Source organism: Vulpes lagopus, chromosome 7 (assembly GCF_018345385.1).
Source record: "Vulpes lagopus strain Blue_001 chromosome 7, ASM1834538v1, whole genome shotgun sequence".
In the NCBI taxonomy this organism is placed as follows: domain Eukaryota; kingdom Metazoa; phylum Chordata; class Mammalia; order Carnivora; family Canidae; genus Vulpes; species Vulpes lagopus.
The window spans coordinates 35,758,361-35,773,003 of record NC_054830.1 but is presented as its reverse complement, the minus strand read 5'-3'; the positions used below and the strand labels follow the sequence as shown (position 1 = coordinate 35,773,003).

The 14,643-nt window shown below is 39.8% G+C and overlaps 1 protein-coding gene across 3 annotated transcripts in view; it reads left to right on the top strand.

The window, feature by feature from the left end:
• The window catches only part of FRMD4B (FERM domain containing 4B), a 322,158-nt gene that overhangs the window by 203,873 nt on the left and 103,642 nt on the right, over nt 1–14,643 (top strand). For all 3 annotated transcript variants that reach the window (XM_041764330.1, XM_041764328.1, XM_041764329.1), the window contains one exon: nt 7,667–7,759. In XM_041764330.1, the coding sequence (XP_041620264.1) occupies nt 7,667–7,759 (93 nt within the window). The remainder of the gene's footprint in view (nt 1–7,666; nt 7,760–14,643) is intronic.

Genomic DNA, 14,643 nt, shown 5'->3' with positions numbered 1-14,643 from the left:
ATACAAGATTTCTCTCCTGGGATTATTGCAAAGGGAGAAGAAAGGGAAAACTGATCACTTTTTTTTTTAAGATTGATTGATTGATTGATTGATTGATTTATGATAGACAGAGAGAGAGAGAGAAGCAGAGACACAGGAGGAGGGAGAAGCAGGCTCCATGCCGGAGCCGGACGCGGGACTCCATCCCGGGACTCCAGGATCACGCCCTGGGCAAAAGGCAGGCGCTAAACCGCTGAGCCACCCAGAGATCCCCCACTGATCACTTTTAAACATAAATATTGTCTTAATGTTTTAGAAATCTATTGTAATGAGGTCATCAGTCTTAGTAGCCTATCTGCACACTTCTTGTACCGTAGTTATGTATCAGTGATAGAAATACTAGATTGTCATCCACTTGTGTTTTGAAAAGAAAATTCATATTTTAGGTATTGGTAGCAAAAAGTTTAGAGGCAAATGTATTCTTTAAAAAAAATAGGGGCACCTGGGTGGCTCAGTGGGTGAGCGTCTGCCTTTGGCTCAGGGCGTGATCCTGGGGTGCTAGGATCGAGTCCCCCATTGGACTCCCTGCAGGGAGCCTGCTTCTCCCTCTGCCTGTGTCTCTGCCTCTCTCTGTGTCTCTCATGAATAAATAAATTAAATCTTTAAAAATAAAAAATATATTAAAAAATAAAGGCAAATCTGTGGCCCACTTGAAAAATATATTTATAGTTTTAATCCAGAAAGAACTTTTCCACGCCCACCTAGGCCCATTTTGTGTTACCTCTTTACATCTTTTTTTTTTTCTGCTGCTTACATTTTTTATGCCAGCTTGGACATTGTATGCGTTTATCAGGGATTTAAATGCTTAGTGAAATGAGACATGTATATAACAATAAAATCATAAGAATTTAACACTCCATGTGAAAAAAAATGTGTTTGGTCTTACCAGTTCTTTCCTGTGTGTGTGTGTGTTATGACAGTCCAATTTGCCTACACTATTTGCAGCCTGATAGATTATCAGAGGAATTTTTCCTCTTTGTGGGGATAATATCCAAAGAGTTCTTCCAATATTTAAATTCAAGAAAATGCATTCCAGACACAAAATGCATTGGCTTATTACCCAGCATTCTTTCTGTAACTCTTCCAGTGTAAATGTTTTTTTCAGTTCTTTAGTTTAACCCCACAGGAAACAATCTCAACAAAGGGTTAATTTTTTTTTTTTAACACCTTACTTCTGATTATTTCTAGCTTGAGTGAGCCACAAGCATAGGATTCCCCAGGGGAAATGTCCATGGGCTGGGATATGGGCTGGGCAAAAGGAGGCAGTCACTTGTCAGGAGACAGAAAAATCTGAAAACTTTGATCCCAGACCCAGGATGCTTCCTGAATAGGATGTGACAAACCAGAAAAAAAAAAAAAAAAGAAAAAGTACACAAGACATCACCCACTTCACTCTGAATCACAAAATTATCAGTTCACCCAACAGCTATTTGAGACCCTCTCTGATCAGTCCTCTGCTGGATGAAATAGGAAATGCAGGCATCCATTGCCCACGTGCTCTTAGCTGGAAAGACAAGGCTATTTCAAGTAAATCAGTGATGAAACACGCCCGCACACACACACACACACACACACACACACACACAGGGTTGAAAGTAACTGTGAACGCAACAGTTGCAAACAGTATAAGTTTTATGCAAACATAAAACCTAAAATACATAATGGCTAAGCTATATGGTTGAACTCTAAGTGCTATAAACACTGTAATTTAGAGAGATCACATAGGATAGAGGCTAAAAACATGAATATCAGAGTTATTTATTCACTAAAAAAATATTTCTTGAGTGCTCCCCAAATGCCAGGTATTGTTCTAGGTCCTAGAGATTTAGCTGTGCAGAACAGAGACAAGGCTCTTGTTTTCATGGAGCTTATGTTGCAGTGGTATGGTGTAGCAGAACAAGCAAATAGATAAACAAGAAATTATTTGAAATGATAAGCGCTTAGAAGAACATGATGAGGAACACCTGGGTTCAGCGGTTGAGCATCTGCCTTCGGCTCAGGTTGTGATCCCAGGATCTGGGATCAAGTCCCACATCGGGCTCCCTGCAGGGAGCCTGCTTCTCCCTCTGCCTGTGTCTCTGTCTCTTTCCCTCTCAGTCTGTGTCTCTCATGAATAAATAAATAAATCTTTAAAAAAAAAAAAAAAAAAGAACATGATGAAGAAAAGCGGGGCGGGGGACAGTTTTAGATAGGATGGACAAGGAAGGCTTCTAGAAGGTGATGTGTAATAAAAGGGAACAACCAGTTCGGCAAAAGTATAGGGAGGCATTCCAGGCAAAAGCCAGTGCAAAAGCCTTGAAGTGAGAGTGAGCTTGGCTTTGGTTTTTTTTTTTTTTTTTATTTTGTGTCTTTGAGTAAAAATCCGATATGACTAGAATATAGAGAGTAAGAAGGAAAGTGGTACATGTTAAGGGTTGAGAGGGAGGCAGAGAGTGGCTATTATAGGATTGTGGAGTGTCTCTGATACACCAGTGTTCTCATTGGTACATTGTGCATAGTAATTGTACCTCTGTACAATGAGGACTACGTAAGACACACGTAATAGGGTGCTAGTATTATTTACTGTTAAGTCAGGTTAGGTATAGCACAGGTACATGCTAAAATTCCGGAAGCTACACCTTTTAGACAGGCTAAAAGGAAGCTGGACACCAGCAGCGAGTCCAGTGTCCAGAAGGGGGGCTAACAGAAGGCTAGAGCGGAATTTGCACAAGACGGTAACTACAGATGGACAGAGAAGGGCAGGTAGACTTGAGGTGGAGGGGAGAGGAATGGGAGATGACATTCCAGGGAAGACTCATATTGTGGCCCAGTGCATGAAGCATGGAGATGAATATGGTGCATGTGTCCAGTGGTGAGGAGCCCGGCCTGATGGTGAGGCAAGATATGAGAGGGACAAGATCATAGGTGAGCCCTGTGTGTCATGTAGATGGGGGAGCACCTAGGCCACTGTAGGATGTTATGCACAGGAATTACATGATTTATGGCTGGTGTTGTAAGTTCCCCAGGCTACAAGGTTCGTGATGGGCTGGAAAGGGGGGTCCTGGCCACGTGGATGGCTTCTGGGAAAACTCTCGGATCAGGTGAGCATAACCAAACAGTGCATAAATCAGTCCTTTAGCTGTAAGACCTTCTCTTCAGATAGAAAAGGAATAATATGAATGACTTCCTTTAATGCCTTGGGCCACCTCCCCCCCTCCTTTGCTCTGGGATTTCTTTCTAAATCCCCTACTGGGAGAAGAATGTCTCAGTCAAACGTCTCCTCATTTGGCGACAGTGGCTGATGGTTATAGTCTTTCCAAGAAGCCTGACTCCAAACTGTCTTTGGTGTACTCCCCTGCAAAGTGACAGCAGAGTCTATTTTTGAATTATGACCAGTTTGGAAGGTGTCTTCTGGCTGTAGCTGTGTTTATTTTCAGAAGAAGTAGGAGCTGGGCTTTGGGAGGGGGGAGGGAAGACTTGGCCATTTCCACCTTTCTGGGGAACAGGTCTGGAAAATTGCTTCTGTCTAAGGGTGTCTCCTTGGAATGTCTTGGTCATAAGCCTAGCTCTTTTTTCTTTGTCTGGTAAATATTTTTGGAAAGTATTTTCTTTCAGCACTCCCTTTCCCCCGCCCCCAGTAAAACCACTGAGTCCGATCCCTCCCAGGATGCTGTCTGAATTGAATTTCCAACTTAGATGCCACATCAGCCGTCTGCCTTTGGTGAACTTCTCCCAACAGAGTAAAGCAAAGCTGAAGGGGGCATTTTGTCAATGAAACTGGCTAGCTACTGTCTATGCCCCATGCCACAGGCCAAGAAGAGAAATGGAAAAATAGAATTGTGCAGTTACATAAGAAAAGTAGTGATGGTGACCAACAAAAATAAATCCAACGGTCCTATTGGATGAAAGGGTAGAGTTCCTTGAGATTACACTTGGAAGTACCTCCTGGTGGTCTGCGTGCAGAGGCAGTATTTCACCTCTAGAGGGCAGTCTCGCCCTCCTGAGGCAGCAGCCCTGAAGTTCACCAAAATGATTTCCATCCCCTACAATCCACTTCATTTTTTTTTAATTTCCTTGTTTTGAAAGGCTTTGCTGAATAAGCTTTGTTTCCAAGGGAAAAAAATAGATTTCACAATACAATTGTGACTTTTGATCCTTATCCCATTTGATGGGTGTAAGATGATGGGCTTTTTGACTGATACATTCTAGTCCAAAAAAAAAAAGCGTGCTTTAGGGTTGACCTGCACAGCTTGATAGAAGTGAATGTGGAGAATCAACTGGCTTTTTGAGATATCGATTAGATCTACTATATTTGCTGATGGAAAAACTTGAGAAAAGCAGGTTATAAGCATTAAGTGTTTTGTTTTTTTTTAATCTGTCTCAAAGACTATATAAAAGAACACGTTAACTTTATATCTCAGTGATAGAGTTATGGGTAATTTTCAATTTTTCGTTCTTCTAATTTTGTCTTGGTGAGATTATGGATGAGTTTTTTGTTTTATTTTAAGGTTTTTTATTATTATTATTATTTTAATAATCTCTGCACCCAATGTGGGGCTCGAACTCACGACTGCCAGATCAAGGACCAGTGCTCTTCCAACTGAGCCAGCTAGGCACCTCTGGATGGATTTTTAGCTTTTTTTTTTTAAGATTTTATTTATTTATTCATGAGAGACAGAGAGAGAGAGGCAGAGACATAGGCAGAGGGAGAAGCAGGCTCCTTGCAGGGAGCCCCATGTGGGACTCCATCCCCAGACCTGGGATCATGACCTGAGCCAAAGGCAGATGCTCAACCGCTAAGCCATCCAGGTGTCGCTCTGGATGGATTTTTAAAATCTAATTTCTAGTTTATCCTTTTAAAAAATTAATTTTATGGTACAAATACATGAATGTCTTTTTACAAAAAAAAAATTTAATATTATAATGTAAGCCAATCCCTTTGATTACCTTCCTACTTCAAATGTTGTAATTAGCTCTGTACCCCTCCATAACGATAAGAATTTAATCCACGTATAATAGTGTTTTAGTGTGCTTCTTTGGCTAATATAATTGATTGATGCTATATCTGTTATTATAGTACTTGTTTTGTTCATTCTTGGACATTATTCATGCAAGTTCATGTGAATATACATTGTGCTCTTATAATGCCATATCTTTCTTATATAAAAGCGAGAAGAGTGATTCCAAATTAGTCTCATATTCCCTAAGAAAACTTTCTTTGTACTATTTTATGGACTTTAAGACACATATTTGAACATGTCTGAAATTGGCATATGTCTTTTAATCAGCAATTCTAAACTGGATGAATACGGTTTACTGAGAATACGGCTGGAGAATCTCTTACCTTCTAGCCCCCAATACTGTTTGTTTAAAATATATATAATATATATATTTTAAACAAATAGTATTTCTAATACTGTTTATAATACAGTATTTACAGTATAATAGTATTTCTAATACTGTAATATAATATATATATTTTAAACAAACAGTATTTCTAAGACCTTCCCCCATAGATCATTTGTATCAGTTTATGTATCTTTATAATATTCCTCCTAGGAAAGCTAGGGACAGGTATTGGAAGCCTCATCTTATAACTGCAGAAACAAAGACACACTTTTTCCAGTGTTGAGACTAGTAAGGGATAGATTCAGCCAAAAGTTATAAAAGCTGATTCAACCCTCTAGTCTCCTGTATACAAAATCCTATAGTCCAGGTCTGGGTTCAAATCTTGGCTCTGCCACTTCTTTTGCAACCTTATTATAAAATACAACCTTAATACATAAAAAGTTTCGGCTCAGTTGGCAGAGAGTAGCTGCTATTATTATTGTTATTGTTATTGTTATTGTTATGTTGCAGTAACAACAATAATGTTACTATTACTCTTATTATTATTTATGTCCACTTTTCCTATCTACTTATAATGAATACAGTTTAGAGTTTTCTGAGTTTTTTTTTTAATTATTTATTCAGAGACGAAAAAAGATGGAGGGGATCCCTGGGTGGCTCAGTGGTTTAGCATCAGCCTTTGGCCCAGGGCATGATCCTGAAATCCCAGGATCAAGTCCCACATCAGGATCCCTGCAGGAAGCCTGCTTCTCCCTCTGCCTGTGTCTCTGTCTCTCTTTCTGTGTGTCTCTCATGAATTAATAAATAAAATATTTTTTTAAAAAAGATTAGAAAATATCTTCTCATTATAGGTTTATTATAACATGATACTCAACTACTATTGGCATGTTTTTAAGCTTTCCATAAACAAGCAAAATAGACTCTATGCCTTCCAGGAATATACAATTTAAAATGGACCAACTGAGGACACCTGGGTGGTTCAGCAGTTTAGCACCTGCCTTTGGCCCAGGGAGTGATCCTGGAGTCCTGGGATCAAGTCCCACATCGGGCTCCCTGCATGGAGCCTGCTTCTCCCTCTGCCTGTGTCTCTGCCTCTCTCTTTCTCTGTGTCTCTCATGAATAAATAAATAAAATATTTAAAAATAAAAATAAAATAAAATAAAATGGACCAACTGGGGGCACCTGGGTGGCTCAATGGCTTTGGCTCAGGTTGTGATCCTAGGGTTCTCGTATGGAGTCCTGCATTGGGCTCTCTGCAGGGAGCCTGCTTCCCCCTTTGCCTATGTCTCTGCTTCTCTCTGTATCTCTCATGAGTAAATAAAAAAAATAATCTAAAAATAATAATAGTAAAAATAAAACAGACCAACTGGTTGGACACCCTTAGAAAGGTCCTGAAAACAACCCCAAGTCATAGCATCATCAATCCTTTGGATCCCTCAGAGGTCAAAATTTAAGGAGAACTGCTTATAGTCATGAATTTGCTGGGGCTCTTGAGTAAAAAAACAAATACATGCTCAAATATTAGGAAGTCCATAATATATGGTATAGAAACAGCACTCAGAGAATAGTGACCCTGTACTTTTTAGAAAGCTGTACTACTGTTATCTGTGTCTGTCTGATTTCATAAAACCAGGGGTTTCTCCCTTCTTGACTATGTAAAATATTTCAGATATCAAATTTTCAAAGAATTTAAAGATTAAGATGTTAAGTTTCACCTAGTTTTTTTTTCTTTACCTCCAGAGGCACCCAGTGTTCTCACTTTTTTGTTTATCCTCTCAGAGATATTTTACTTATGTGTGGGTGTATATTTTTAAATTTTAATATACTGTACTCACTGTTAGGCACCTTGCTTTTCCATTTAACATCATGTCTTAGAAGTTGTTCAAAACAAGTTTGTAAAGATACCCTCCATCTTTTATATGGCCGGCTGCCTTGTATTTTATTGCTCAGTTTAAATTAATTTTTTAAACACCACCATGTTGGACATTTATAGGTAGTTTTGAGCCTTTTTGCTATTAACAACCAATGCTACAGTATGGGACTTTATACATAGGCCATTTTTCGCATGTCAAGTTTACCTTGGTAAATTTTTGGAAGTAGACAGTCTGCTTCAGAGGCAGATGCTTTTATAACTTTGGTAGTAATTGTTAAATTGGCCTCATTACTAGTTGTAACAGGTTATATGCCTACCATTCATGTATGACAGTAACTGTTTCGCCACAGCCTTGCCAACACTGTGTGTTATTGAACCTTGCCATGACCTTCTGTTTAATCCTTTTTCTTTGCTTTGCCCTCATAGAGGTCAGCAGAACTGGCTACAGTTAGATCACCGAGTTCTTGACCATGATCTGCCCAAGAAACCAGGTGCCACCATCTTGCACTTTGCTGTAAGGTATGTATCCATAGAAACATCCAGCATTCCCACCTCCCTTTAAAAAAAATTCTGGTGATCAGATAGAGAATAAAAAAAGAACAGACCTATCAAAACATTATTACGTGAAAAAGAATCTCTACTGTCTTAGTCTGGAGACTAAGTTGCTATAGATACTGTGTAGAACTGTTTTCTTTGAAGATGAAGGATAGAACCATCTTCCTTTATTCCTCAAAGTCCTTGGATCAATTTAAAGCTGAAAAGCATAGGTAGTTTGTTTTAATACATAAGGCTATTTTCAACTCAGTATACTTTTAGGATTTTTATAATTTGAAATATGGCAAACATTTACTGTTACATGTTATGTATGAAGGTTTCCTAGAGACTGTGGCAAGAACTGAATTTTATACAATTTCACGCCTTAGCTTGAATTGAAGATAAAATGCAAACGCTCATGGAAAGAATTATCTTAACGGTGCAGAAATCTGAATTCAGCTTGCAGGCAGAGCAATTGCTGAGAAGGATGTAAGGAGTCCTTGACTTGTTCTCTGGCTCTGCTTGGGCGAGTCACTTACCCATACCTGTAGGCCTCCATACATATTTTCTCCAGAAATGGATGCGTTCAACTCAATCAGTGATTTCTTAAAGCCAGCCCAAGATGGGAATAGTTTTCCACATGAAGTATTCACACTGCAAAATAAATAAAATGTTATAAAAAGTAACCTTGTGTCCCTGTAGCTAGCTTAAGAAATAAAACATGACCAATTTTGCTGAAAGCCCCTTTCTGTGCACTAGCAGCTATCCTCGTTACCTGAATTTGATGATAAATTTCATGATAAGTTATTTTCCTTGTCTGAAGCCAAATATGATAAAATAAGCTAAGGTAGTAGATTTCCCAGGAATCTAAATAAGTTTTCATAAAGCTAGATCAACCTAAAGAATGTTTCTGTATTCTGAGCTTGTGTTGTCTTTGGATATTGAAATATGCTTTGTGTGAGGTTCCTGGCTAGCTCAGCAGGTATAGAATGCAACTCTTGATCCCTGGGTTATAAGTTCAAGACCCATGTTGGGAAGTCTAGTTCAGAGGCAGATGCTTTTATAATTTTGATAGCTTACTTAAAAAGAGAAAGGGAAGGAAGGAAGGAAGGAAGGAAGGAAGGAAGGAAGGAAGGAAGGAAGGAAGGAAGGAAGGGAAGAAGGAAGAGCGAGCTTTGTTTTATGAATAGTAGTAGAAGCTTCTTATTTTTCTTTTTTTGGAATTTTTTTACTGTGATTAACTGGCAAAATCATGTTGATTTACACATTTTTTTAAACTTCAGTCTGCTCCATTAAATCCAAAAGTATGGAGTAAGAGATCCTACCCTTTTTTTAAGCATCTTTTTTATATGAATTGTGATTGTCAATAACTGCTCCTCACTCAGAAAATAAAGTTGGTTTTTATTTTCTTTTTTTTTTTTTTTTGCTTTTTGCTCTGATAGCTTGCTTAGAATTTCTTTCATACCACTAAAAAACATGTTTCTGAAACCCAGGAAGGAGGTAGCATAAATGGTGATTTGTCCAGGAGCATAGCTGGTATGGAGAAATATGTGGAAATCCTAAAGAAAAACAGGAGTTTTCCTGGAAAGAGTATGATGTAAGTGCTTGTGTTTGTAGAAAGGGGAGAAAAAGGCAAACGCAAACTAACAACCAGTAGGAAAAAGTGTGTATTAGTAACTAAGCAGGGATCAGAGCATAGAGCAATTTTAATCTTGTGTGTGAAAAAAAGGCTCAACATATATCAATGTTTTTTTCACAAAAAATTATATTTTCACTGTAAACATTTCATATTATATAAACTTACTTTCCTCCAGCCTTCCTCCCTCCCTTCCATCCCCCAACACCTTCCCTTCTTACAGAAAAATAAGGATGACACATTGCTTGGTGACTTACTTTGTTTTTATCCTGGAGATTTCTCCTTGTGTATATTTTTTTAAAAATCCACTTTATTTATTCACACTTTCATAATTTAGAAGTCTGGTTTACTATGAAGCATTTAGGCTGTTTCCAATTATGTATATTTTAATGTAGGCTGTGGTTAAGATCCTTGCATTTTTGTCTTTGCACTCACGTGCAGTATTTATGCAGCTTAGTAACTAGTCAGCAAAATCCTCTGTCTTTGGAGAATTTAACAGATACCATTTATTTAGTTCTCTGATTGTGAACTTGTTCTCTGACACCTGATATCTAGTCTAGTTTTGGTCTCAAAATACCAGGGAAGAAAACCCTGTCTTCCCTTCTATTCAGTCATTCATAAGGCAGCCCTATCTTCTGGAAGCAGGTTCCTGAGATGCCCAAGTAGCCTGCTACTTGTTCCATGAATTTCAGCACTTACTTGAGTGTTATCTCGAGAGTGTCCCGTAATCACATGGCATGACTTGCCCTTAACTTCTTGTATGTTTAAAACCCTTATCGAGCTCTTAATTATTCACTTGATTTTTCTTCCCAACAGTATAGTGAGATCATAATAGTCTTTGTTATTATTCCAATTAAGTACTTGTTGTTAACTCCAACTTAATTAAAGAGATGATAAAGCAAAAGCACACAAAGAATTAAGTGAACTGATGAAGGTCACTCAGTGGAATGTCATTCTTTGGAGGCCTTATGAAAGAAGGGGGTTATATGTGCCCCTGTGAAGTCTGGTGTCTCTCAGAGGGCTTCTAGCCTCTTCTTTTGAGAGAAAAGAACCATTGGTGAGACTTACATCCCAATAGACACCACCAACAACCCTTGAAGTTACCTGTGTTGGCTATATTTTTAGTCATTGAAGAGTAGAACCAAAGATAGCTTAAAAAAAAAAAAAAGATTTTATTTATTTATTTGAGAGAGATTGTGTTTGAGAGAAAGCGTGACAGGGGAGAGGGAGCCAGAGGGAGAGGGAGAGGGAGACTGCACACTGAGCAGGGAGCCTGATGTGGGGTTCAATCCCAAGACCCTGGGATCATGACGTAAGCTGAAGGCAGATGCTTAACTGAGCTACCCTGAAGCACACACCCCCTTTCAAAGTTTTTTTTTTAAGATAGCTTTTGATTCCTTTTGGATATTGGTCACTACAGGAGCCTCTGGAAATGTTCAGGACCTCTTTTTCTGTTTTTTAAGTATAGTTGACACACAATGTTACATTAGTTGCAAGTATACAACAGAGTGATTTGAGGACCCTGTACATTATCTTGTACTCACCACAAATGTAGCTACCCTCTGTCACCATAAAATGCTATTACCATTGACTATATGTCTATGCTGTACCTTTCATCCCTGTGACTTACCCATTCCAACTGAAAGCAGTCACCAAGGTACAGTCACAAAGTAGTTAATGCACAATGACAAAAGATTCCCTACAGTGGTAGCACATTACAGGGATGTGCATCATGGCTATTTTCATTGCAAAAGGTTAAAAATATCCAAATGCCAACAATGAAGATTAGGTTCGGTAAGTTATGGTGTTCTTACAGTGAACAATTGGTCACTTTAATAAAAGAGATTAGATTTTTTTCTTTTAGTACGTTGCATTTCAGTGTTTCCTCACAGGGAGAGGGGTTGCATATCTAAATCATCCTAGGAATTTTCAAACTATACAATCATACCCTTCCAAACCCCAAATCCCCCACATTCCTGGCGCCCGGAGTCTGATACAATGCACTAGAGACGGTAAATGCAGTCTTGTTGAAGTTGGTTGTGACAAATAAACAGACATCAGGATAGAAAGTGATCTTGCAAAATGCTATAAAAATATAAGAAAATATCAATTTTTTTCAAGTTGTAGTGTTTATGAAAAAGAAAAAAACCATATATATTTGCTTTCAAGTTTTCTCTCTACTGATATGTACATTAACCCTGTGGCAGGCCCTGGGCTAAATATTTGACGCCCATTGTCTCACTGAGTCCTGAGCTAAACACCGGGGTGCAGATCTGGGTGGGGGGATGACTTTCTCTTGGTTAATTCCTCCCAGGGTGCGGGGAGCAGCTCAGAAACACACACCACTTCTGCATGGAAGAAAGAAAACACTAAAGGTGAAGGGCACTTAGTGTTCCCTTTATGAACTTCAGGATTAAACCTTTGTCTTTTCTTCAGTTACAAAAGCTCAGTGATATATGCTAAATATGCTTGTGACACCTGAGTGGATAGATGCCCCATAATTTATTTAAGCACCATAATTCATTGAACCAATTCTCCATTTCCATGTGAGTCCAAACTCCCCCAGGTTGCTGGGGGACTTCTCCAGGCTGGGGGGTTGTTATTTGCTGCTGTAAATTATCTTCTGCAAACACATGGGCCTCTTTGGTAATGCAGCCCAGATGTGAGCATTGGAAAAGCTTGATAGTGAGTGAACACGCAAGCATTTAAATCAGAGAGCAGGGCCTTGGCGTGACCTCATTGGAAAAGCTCCCATTCCCTCGGGGGAGGGCAGGCGGAGGTGGCTCAGGCTGGTACCACCCAGCTCCACACAAAGCAGCATTCTCGGGGTCTTTTACTCCCTTATTCTTCTAACTACTTTTTGCTTCCCACTCTCCCATCCATTCTGGTCTTCCCTCTCCTGCCCCTTTTCCTCCTCCTCTTTCCAGATCCCCTCTGCTATGCCCGAGGTCTAGTGGTCCCTAGGTAAGGGACCACTCAGAGGTCCCCCTAAAGCATTGTCTGTGACACTCAGGGCTGAGAACTCCCTGCATTACTTGGAGAGTTCTATAGAAATATGGAGGGTGGAAGGAAACTGCTACCTTTCTGCCAAAGTTGCTGCAAACATGGAGCCTTTGATGAACTCTGAAAGTGCTCTCAGCACCCTCTGGCCTGGTCCTGGAACACTCAGCCTTTAAAAAGAGTTAAGGAAGTATCATGACTGTAATCTGTGGATCCCCATCATTCCACCTGATTTTTTTTTTTTTAAGAAAGCCAAATATATGGAATACAACACAACAGGTAAAAACAAACAAAGACTCTGGTGAAAAAAGAGATTTGTTAATGTAGAAAGATGCCCCCGATATTCAAGCAGACCACAAAACAACATGTGCAAGATGACTGCACTTATGTAAAACACATGAGTAGGGAAAAAGTTTAAAAGTTAACAGTAGTTAAATTTCTGGGTAGGATGATTCCGGGAATGATTTGTTTTTGTCTTTTTGTTAATCTCTCTACATGTATTTTCCTACAATGAACACAATACATAAGCTTTTTTTTTTTTTTTAATGCAAGCATTAAGATTGATTTAAAAAAACAAAAAGAGAGAAGTTAGAATGTTTGTGAGTGGCTAACTATGAGTTATTTTAAAATTATCAATGAGTAGGTAACTTACACAATAAGTAGAGGACCAGAAAGTTTATCTCTTCGAGGAGGAATGTGATCAGAAGCCCAGAGGAATAACTGATCCCTCCTACCTTGGGCAGAGGCTCTTTGAGGCAGATATGTGAGGTCAGCTGGAGCTCTGGGCCACCCACCACACTCCTATCTGAGTGAGTGATATTCCAGAACCTAGAGAATGTGACCGTTGGTTGCCTTAATGTTGACTGTGACCTCCTAAGTGGCATAACCCATTCTTGAACTTCCAGGCCCTTGGCTAGAGGCCTCCATATGGGAGCATCCAACATCCTAATTCATATGAAAGCTCTGGAAAGACACAGAATCCTTTAAAACTCGTGGTCAATCTTGATTCCAGTTTCTTACAGGATTATATTTCTTAGTGTGCTTTCTGATCAAATATCAGACATTGTTTGTGGGAACTGGTTCATTCTCCTCTGTAATCTGTCCTTGGGGTGACATCTAAAAGGTAGAAGCAAAGAATGAGTAATGTGATGAGTGTAAAAAACTGTAGGGTGCAGAAGTTAAAGCTTGGCATTTAGCAGTTTTTTAATAGTGGCACTACTGACATTTGGAGCAGATAATTTTTCGTCATGAGAAGCTATGCTGGGGTGTGGTTGCAGAACCCCAAGCTTTGGCTGCCCAGATGCCAGTACACCCTCCAAGCCGGGGTGATCAAAAACCATCTTCAACATTGCCAAATGTGCCACACTCCACCCACTGAAAACCAGTACATAGCATCGCTCCTCGGTTCAAATCCCAGCTCTTCCATTTATTAGCTCTGTGGTTTTTGGCACCCTCTGTGGGCCTATTTTCCTCACGTAAAATGGACCTTGTTGTTTGAGGATTCGGCCTATAAAGACGTATAATGTAAATGTTAACAATCTTTGTGATATAAATGACAGTCTGCCTTAATCACATGTTGAATGGGAAAAAAAATTCCCATAATGTAATATATGGTCTTCGAATGTGGAAGGAAAAAAAAACTCCATAACGTGGTATATGGTCTTCAAATGTGGAAGGTTTGGGACTGTCCGGCTTCAATCAGACCCGTTCACTTTTGCCCTGGGTGGAAGATCTCATCATTTGTCTCTGTCATTCATGGAGCCTAACCATCCCCACCCCACCTTTCTTCCCCCTCTTGCCTCCTCCTCAAAACCTGTGTCCCTACTTTGCTCTGGAGGACAAGAGCAGGCTCTTTTGCAATTGCAAAGGGAAGAATCAACACTTGGATACTTCTTGTTGCCTGGGGCAGAAGACTTCCTCCCCTTTTGGACAGGTCAAAGGAAGGCCCTTACCCTCCTGGGCCTCCAACCCTTCCCTGGGGAACTCAGAAAGAGCAGCACCATGGCAGTGGAGCAGCAGGGCAGGTTCCTACAGGCTTACCTGGAGGGCCCTCACCCGTTCTCCTGGAGATGCCTGGAAATTCCGACGTGAGGGAGCGTCTTTCTGGCAAGGGAGCACATTGTGGAAGCAAATAGTGCGTTCCTTGGTGAGTTCTCCCAGACTGCACCACTCCCAGAGATGAAAGGAGCATCTGGGATTCCCACAAGCCCTGCATAATAGCTTGGAGAAAGTG